The 8,965-nt window shown below is 35.5% G+C and overlaps 2 protein-coding genes across 5 annotated transcripts in view; one reads left to right on the top strand and one right to left on the bottom strand.

Annotated features, from left to right (window-relative positions):
• The window catches only part of LOC107645509 (DNA helicase INO80), a 10,905-nt gene extending 7,967 nt beyond the window's left edge, over positions 1-2,938 (top strand). For all 4 annotated transcript variants that reach the window (XM_021103797.1, XM_016349554.2, XM_021103798.1 and 1 more), the window contains 5 exons: positions 331-425; positions 535-691; positions 1,293-1,490; positions 1,651-1,809; positions 2,249-2,938. In XM_021103797.1, the coding sequence (XP_020959456.1) occupies positions 331-425; positions 535-691; positions 1,293-1,490; positions 1,651-1,809; positions 2,249-2,527 (888 nt within the window). In that variant the 3' untranslated portion in view covers positions 2,528-2,938. The remainder of the gene's footprint in view (positions 1-330; positions 426-534; positions 692-1,292; positions 1,491-1,650; positions 1,810-2,248) is intronic.
• On the bottom strand, positions 2,912-6,083 carry LOC107645510 (S-formylglutathione hydrolase). The gene is made up of 7 exons (XM_016349555.2): positions 5,847-6,083; positions 5,632-5,749; positions 5,199-5,246; positions 4,587-4,783; positions 3,630-3,728; positions 3,477-3,542; positions 2,912-3,351 (listed from the first exon to the last, which is right to left on the bottom strand). The coding sequence occupies exons 1-7, from the start codon at positions 5,994-5,996 to the stop codon at positions 3,169-3,171; spliced, it is 861 nt and encodes a 286-aa protein (XP_016205041.1). The 5' UTR covers positions 5,997-6,083; the 3' UTR covers positions 2,912-3,168.

Raw genomic sequence — 8,965 nt, 5'->3', positions numbered from 1 at the left:
TCTCTCTCTCTGGGAAAAAAAAAGGGAGGGGTGGGGGGAGGGAGGGAATAATGATGTGATTTTTCATTTCACTAGGGACTGGGTTATTGTGGTATATTTGAAAGATGAAATTTTCCTACCATATTGAGGGAATAATGATGTGATTTTTCATTTCACTAGGGACTGGGTTATTGTGGTATGTTTGAAAGATGAAATTTTCCTACCATATTGAGGATGTATTTACAAAGCAATGTGAACATGTAATTGTTATACCTGTCCTGGCTTCTGGAATTGAACTTAGTATGGACTCTTTCTTTAATGTTGAGTTGTTGACGGATATCCGTCTTGCAGGACTATATGAACTACAGAAAATATAGGTATTTCAGACTTGATGGATCATCTACTATACAAGATCGTAGAGACATGGTCAGAGACTTCCAGAATAGGTAATACCATGGTTGTCGCCTTATAACTCTATCCGGTTTGACTTCTGAATGTTAGGTATATTTCATTAATGAGATCTCATTGATATTTGTAATTGATTTTTTTTTGTAGGCCTGATATTTTTGTGTTCTTGTTGAGTACAAGAGCTGGTGGACTTGGCATCAACTTGACAGCTGCTGACACAGTCATATTTTACGAGAGTGATTGGAATCCAACATTAGATCTACAGGCAATGGACAGAGCTCATCGTTTGGGTCAGACAAGAGATGTTAGTTCCATCACCTATCCTTTATATATCCTCTGATTCTTCCTTGCATATCAAGAACTTTGGTTCCTCCTCCCTGCTTTTTCCCCCTCTGAGCAGTGCTCATGTTTAATCCTACTTGTCTTCATCCATCCAACTAAAAATTAAATATAAGCATGTGATAGTATGGAGTATGTATTGCAAATGTTGCAAGCCTAGCAGGCTCTGTTTTAGAGGAGACAAGCCAATATGCTTTTATCTATCAGATTAATTTTTTTGGGAGGAATGGTTTAGATATGATATCAGAGTTGTCTATGATCAAGTGATCCTGCTTTCAACATTAGCGTTCACCTCTGTTTTAATAGCTAATTTTTTTTATCGCCGCATGGGATAAAGATGGGCTTTTGCAATATCCGTGCTGCAAGCAAAAGTACTCTTGAATTAGGGGGCAAGATATAATGTTATTAATATTCCCTCATGTAACAGCTTAAACTTTTGGAATTTAAGAGTTAGCGCCTAAATCCTGCACATTTGTTGCTTTGACAGACAAGATTGCCCCATCTTTTCTCAGTATTTAAATTATTTAGTTCAAAAATAACTTCAGATGTACTTTTAAAATTTGTAGGTTACTGTTTACCGACTTATATGCAAAGAGACAGTTGAAGAAAAAATTCTTCATAGAGCAAGCCAGAAAAGTACTGTACAAAACCTTGTAATGACTGGGGGTTCTGTTGGTGGTGATCTTTTAGCTCCTGAGGATGTTGTTTCTTTGCTTCTAGATGATCCCCAGTTGGAGCAGAAATTAAAGGAAATTCCCCTCCAGGTTGGTTGTGAATCTGCTAAACGAAATTCATGTATTTATGATATTTTGAATACTGAATATCCTCTAGGTAACTGCGTTAAACAATAAGGAAAAAAACTAGTTCCCGAAAGCATATAAACCTTTTCCTTTTCCTGATTATATTTGGCCTCAACTCTTCCAGGCAAAGGATAAGCAAAAGAAAAAACAACCTGCAAGGGGCATTTTCTTAAATGAAGAAGGTGATGCATCTCTTCAAGATTTAACCAACGCTGTACCCCAGGGTACTGTGGATAATGATCTTACTGTGGACACAGAGGGTTCGAAGTCTGCTAATAAAAAGGTATCGTGATACTTCTGCAAGTGCATGAATCTCGTTTCAACTGGTTGCATCATTAAAAGCTGCATAAATGTTAGTGTATGTTTCTAGTGTGTTTTTGGCAATGGAGCAATCTGTTGCACAATGTATCTGAATGTGGTTGAATACACATCTGCATACATTTTAATTAACTGTTTCTCCAGACAATGATATTCAATTGTCCTCTGCGATACTCTGTTCTTTGGATAATTCCATCGATTAAGTATATCTGCACTGTTGCTTCCAGAATGTAAAGAGGAGAAAGATCTTGTGAAATTTCAATTAGGTTGTACTCATATTTACTTCACGTTGAAGAGAATTTCGGTTCCTTTCCCCACAAAATTGAGGGAAATCATTTAATAAAACTAAACAACATGGCAACTTTTCTAGTTTGAATTAAGTTAACAATAATGCCCATGTGCAGAGAAAAGCTGCCTCGGATAAGCAAACTTCAAGGCTGAAGAGTTCTCAGAAGATAAGTGATGTCGGTATGTCAGCCATGGACGACGAATTGGATGACCTGAACACTGATCCAGTTGGCCAGAAGCCCAAGAGACCAAAAAGGTTAAAGAAGAGTATTAATGAGAGGTTCGAAGAGGCTTCTATTGGCACGGCCACTGCCGTCACAGAGCAGACCCAATATCCACCTCCACAGGATTTCACATCCATCGTTCCTAGAGCGGAAACGAGCCTAGACCCCTAAGTATGTGGTCTTGACCAAAAGCTGGGAGTAACTATTCTATTGCCCTCGTGGATTGATATATTCAGGGGACACTGGCTCTTATGCGACTGCAAGCAGTTGCAACCAAGTTGAGGAAGTTTTATAACCTAGGTTTGTATACGCTAGTGTTAAATATTTGTTGGTAATAGATATGCCCCTATTTTATCACTCACAGGGCTTTGTACAGATTGTAATATTAACCAAATTTTTGAGCCACGGCCAATATTTACTCCAATTATAATGAATATATACGGTAGTTCATTTCATGTAATATAGTCAGCTTGCTTGGGTATTTGATGGAAGGAAAGACGTCAAATTCGCTAGAATTTTTTGCAAGGAAGATGCAAATGTAACACTGACTACAGCTTTGAATAACACCGCTTATAAATTTCACATTGGATTATTATTCTTGCAAGTTGCAATTCTACGGGATAGTGGGATAGAAGATCCTCAATACTATCAAATCTTGATAACAGTAGAACAACAAAGCCGAAGACTATATTACATTGATGACCGTAGAACTAGTTTTGAACTCGAGAGAAATGAATCTCGATCCACATTTTAATAAAAGGTATCACAAGCAAATAAAGTAAATCCAGTACAGCAGAAATAGTTCTTGATCATTACAGTGCACTAAGAGCTTTGGCATGATGCTGGATGTGATCATCTATGAAGGTCGAAATGAAAAAATATGAGTGATCATAGCCAGCTTGAAGCCGCAACTTGAGTTGAACATTAGCATTCTTGCATGCCTCCTCAAACTTGCCAGGTAGCAGTTGATCCTTCAAAAATTTGTCATCTTCCCCCTGGAAAGTGCAGCAACTAGAAGTGAGAAAAAACCAAAATGAATTCAACAAAATAATGCAGATAGTTTATGCAAGGAAAAAACCGCCCCTTAGCAAAACATCATTCCGGAAGGAAGTCTCTTTACCTGATCAATCAAAATGTGGCCGGGTACAGCATTAAATTTCTTTATCAGACAGGTGGCATCATACTCCTGCAGTTTTCCACTCAGCGTTATTCTAATGAAAAATCAAGACCAATATGTCAATTAAACAAAAGTCAATTTCCACTCTTAACATACCTCCCAATCAGATTTATTGTCGCCGAGATAATTTGTGAATGCCTTCTGCCCCCAAGGGCAATTTATAGGATTTACAATTGGTGCAAAAGCGGAGACTGACTGGAACAAGCATGAAAGAAATAAACACGGAAGAGAAGGAATTAAGAATCATAGTAATTGATGTGATTCTAGAAATGACAAGATAAATCTTGTCTTTGCCCAAATGGATGAACTACGGGGATCTACAAACTTAAAAGTACCAAAACCTAGCAAATATACACATTTAAACGTTTTTAATTAGTATTATCAAATGTAGAATCCTTGTCTCTATATGAACCAATTTGATACGACTATACATGAACCCCTACACTAAGCATAATTAGCAATCATCCAAATTGATCAGTATGGCATTGCACCATAAAGTGCATTGACTTTGAAAGTGATACACTAGTTACAAATTTACAATACAATAATAGCTAGGCAACATAAATTATGTATATCCAAATAAATCCAACAAAATAAATACCCTAATGAAAAGGTACAGAAGTTCATGTCCAGTAGTAGCCTTGGAGGAAATTCATATTCTCACACAACCGATAGAGTGATAATATTTTACACTACTATGGTGTTTTAAGCTCCTTGGCACTTATTCGACATGACAATGATTACTTCAATTGTGAAATATGATAAGAACTTGATTGTGCAATACATAAGAGAATAACGCTCAGCCTCTAAATTAGCAATTAAATTACAACTGAATACAATGACAGGCCAGAAAAGAAGAAGAAGAAGAAAACATACTGAACATTAGTTTATAGCAACTCAGTTTCTAAAGCAACTCACAAACAATCTACAGAGCACATCAAAACTTTCAACAGTAAGATGATCCACAATTATCATGGAGATTTCTGAGAAAGTTAGAAGTATCTCCTACTACTACATTATAATTACAAGTTTATTGTCATATAGATGCAATACCTTATATTTATCCAGATTCTTCAGGTAGATTGTTAAAGCACCATGTCCACCCATAGAGTGACCAGATATAGAAGCATTTGATGTTTCAAGCTGCGGAAAATGATCACTCAGAAGCTTTGGCAATTCTTTGACAACATAGTCATACATCCGCCAATTCTTCCACTTCTCTTGTGTAGCATTGAGATAAAACCCAGCACCTAGTATGGAATGCAAACCAAACTAGGAGAACTTCTATAAAGAAATATAGGGGCTGCACAACTAAAGGTAGTTCCTATCTATAGACTATATCAGAAATTTTCCACATAACACTACAGTCGTACAATAAAAATGAGTTATCCTTCAATTTTTCCTTAAAAAACATAAGAAGAATATACATTGCACAATACAATAAATATAACGTGTAAATCAGTAAATCTGAACAATCACCGGTATTGTACTCCTCCAGGGGCATTAAAAAAAGATAGAAATAATAGTTTTTATGAAATTTAATAACCTCATACCAAGAAGAATCTTAAGGCAGACACAGCTGCAACTTTTTTAAATAGGCTCGGCTTGAAGCTTATGCTGAATAACCGAAAATAAATAGTCTCTAGGGGAAACATATGAACATACCTACACCAAAGTCCCAGCTATCTGCTTCTCCTTCTACATTTAAGCCTCCTGCATCATCATCATCAACAACAACAACAACTTAAATAACTCGGAACACAGAACACAGCTCTCAAAAAATGCGCAGAAAAGAACCCTAAGCTAGTGTTGCATTTAAATAAGTTTTCAGAAAGAACTTCAAAGACAATACTCAGCTGATGTTACAAAAATAATAATAATAAAAAATAACAAACAGTTTTCAGATTCAACTTTCTTTTTTCTTTTTCTTAACAATCTTACTCAAACGATCTACTACAATTTTTAAGAACACTTATACAAAAAATAAATACATAAACGCAAGGATGGATTCCGCAAATGCAGTGAATGTAAGTCAACAATATTGATCGAAGGAGACACACAGAAGTGCATTTGAGAGTTGATAAAAAAGAAGCATTACTAGGAGAAGTATCTGGAGCAACGAGAGCGAGGCCGTGAGCGGAAGCAGCACGCTGAGCACCCGATTTAGCGATGAAGTTCTCGTCAGTGCACGTCAGCCCCGACAGCCAGTACAGAACCTTCTCGAAACCATAACGATCAATAAATCATGCAATCGCAATCGCAATCGCTATTCCAATTCCGAAGTGAAATCGAAAGAAGAATAGTAAAACTTACAGGGAATTTGGCGGAGGAAGAAGAAGAAGAAGGAGGGAAGTACACGTGGAAGGTCATGGAGCATCCAAGTGTTGGACTGAAGTGCTTGTACCTCTTGTTGTAACCGCCGAACATCTTCGAGCTGCTGATTTCGCTTGGTGCCGTTTCCATTTCCGATTCACTCTTTCTCTTCACCTCACTCGCTACTCTCTACTCTCTACTCTCTGTAAGCGTTAATAATTGAACTTGCTTTCTTCTCTCCTCAAATATCTGCAAAACGTTGTCGTTTTCCGTACCTTCTATTTTTTGGGCCACATTGGGCCTACAAAACAGGCCCAAAGGAATATAAATCCAGTATCTTACAATTTATATATATAAAAAGATCTTCGGTTTGGGAAGCCCAATAGAAAGGAAGTAAAAAAAAAAAAAACTAAAAAAATATGGTGTTAAAAGTCAATTTTATAATAATTGCATTTATAGTGATTGAAATCGTGTTTGAATGCATGTTACATTGATGAGTAAGTAGTTCATATTTTGGTTATCCAACCTTAACGTCTGTGATTGGCATGAATATTTTAAACAAGTGAAAAAATGAATATCATGAGTTGAATATCTCACTCGGAGTCTATAAGTTTGACTTTTCCAAATTCGGCGTAACAACAACTTTTGTCTCGTTTTTCTTTTTTTCTCCCTAAAATTCTGTACTATTATTGTAAAGACTCTAGAGTATTCAATAATAAAAAAAAAATTAGGGGTCAGCAACTTTTTCAATTTTTGGCCAACAAAAAAAAAGTGAGTTTAGATAAAATCTCACACCAATCTCACACCATTAAAATCATTATTAATAATTATTTGATAGCTACACATCACTAAAATTGATGGCCCTACATTTTTCTATCAAAATAATACTATTATAGTTTATTTAAAAAATTCTTTACATTTTATATATAATATTATTATATGTACGGTCTCTGCAAAAATTTAAAATTACCATTTACCATGGACGTGAGATATTTACATATGGAAAAGGACAGAATATTGATGAATGAATCACGAGTGCAACAAATATCAATTAATTCAAGCAAATAAGAGTTCAAAACTTTAGAAGCCACCGAAGTTAACCTAAAATTAAAGCTATTAATAACCTTCATACCTTCATACTAATACTGTCACGTTGGCAAAAGTATTTCCATTCAGCAAGTAGCAAGTAATTTAGCATAACTTCAAAGGAGACGCCTGCAACAACAATAATAGTAAAATAAAGACAAATCAGATTATGAATTTTAAAAAGTATCATAAAATTTAACAGGTCTCATTAACAAATGTTCTAAACGTAGTAATTAAGATGTTTAATAAAAAATTATGGAAAAATTAAATAACTAAAATTTCAATGATACTAGATGAATATAAAAAATTAACCACTTATCAATCTCTATATATAAAAATATGTGTTTAATGTTTCGTAATTTTTTTTCTAGTATCCAACTACAAAAATGTTACATTATTTTATCATAACATGTTTGATTATTATGCGATAACAAATTTGAAGTGGAAACTCAAATGCAGGCAACTTCACGTGAAGTTGATAATCGATAACCGTTAGATAAAAATTTAGTTAAATTAGTCAAATTATTTAATGTCTCTCAACTATCAATTTCACGTGAAGTTAACTGCACTTAAGTTTTTACTCAAATTTAATTATTTTAATAATTGATAAAAAAGTTATACAATTAGTATGTATAAATATATAATTATATGACTAATTTGATGATTTGATGGAGATAAGCCTCAATGTAGTCCCTGAAGTTGCATTCGAGCCTCAAAGTAGTCCCTGAACTTAAAAATTCCTCAGAGTCATCCCCGAACTTGCACTCCGGGACTCAAAGTGGTCCTTCCGGCCATTTCAGCACACGTGGCGCAACCGAAAAGCTTAGCTGGCAGCGTCGTTGACACCTGGGACTCACAGAAACGACGTCGTTTTGGCTGTGACGCCAAAATGACATGAAACGACGTCGTTTCACACTCACTACGTCCCTCCCTCAATGTTTCCATAACGTTTTGTCTCCCTCCTCTCTACACACAAAACAAACACAACACAGAGTGTGGCTTCTTCTTCTCCCTCCGTCAATCTCCAATGGCGCATGTGCTCCTCCATTGATCGGACCGATTTCAGTGGAAGACGTTGGCTCTGGAGCATCGCTGCTTTCCTCTCCTTCATACACAAAGTTGGGCAGCCTTGTTTCTCTGAAAGAGGTAAGCCAAAAATGAAAAAAATATGTGGTTCCTCTATTTTTTGATGTTGTTGTTCATCTAATATTCACAAAGTTCAGGCCTTTTTTCGATTGTAATTGGTGGGTATGAACGCCTCTGTTTTGTTCTCTATGTTAGGGTTTGATCACAACTGGCTTTCGTAGTGGTTTGGCCAAGCAAAATTGTAGAGTAGGAGTGTTTCTTGTATTTTGATGATATGAAAACGTGTTCTCTATGTGTTAGGGTTTACTGCTCTTAGTGGAGGAGTTTTCAAACTGTTAATGTGTTTGAGGAGAATGACTCTGATCAATGTATTTTGTTTAACGGAGTTTGCATGATCACAGAAGTAAAGATTTTTAGGGAGTTGAAATTTTTTGTAACTCTGATAATGGATTCTGAACTTGACTGATTAGTGAGAGTGATGATGAAAATTGTAGAAGAGAAAATTCATGAATGATTTTAAATGATGATAAGCCATTATCTGAAGTTTAGCTGAAATGTGCTTCTGTGCTTTATGTGCTTCATTTAACTTTTTTTCTCTTGGAATACACAATTATGATACTAGTTAGCTTTTCATAGAAGACTTTTGGAAACTTTTTTTTTTTTGCCAAAAAGTTTCCAATGACTACACTTTTTCGAATAGAAAAAAAAGGTCCTAATGTATATTATTACTATTCTTGAATGTCTTGAAGGCGTGAGGAAGCATTGCCTATATTTAAGAGGAGACTCTTAGGTGCCTTGCTGGAGTTTTCTGCTCAAGAATTGCAGGTTCAGGTACATTGGTTTTTGTCAATGATCTTCTTTTCAAACATTTTATTTATGGCATGTAGGCACAATTGTATCCTTTTGTCTTCTGATTCTATTTTCCTCATCAATCATTTTGGTTCCGA

The sequence above is a fragment of the Arachis ipaensis genome, chromosome B06, assembly GCF_000816755.2.
Source record: "Arachis ipaensis cultivar K30076 chromosome B06, Araip1.1, whole genome shotgun sequence".
Taxonomy (NCBI): Eukaryota; Viridiplantae; Streptophyta; class Magnoliopsida; order Fabales; family Fabaceae; genus Arachis; species Arachis ipaensis.
Note: the sequence above shows the minus strand (reverse complement) of the source record. Positions and strands in the feature narration are given on the sequence as shown.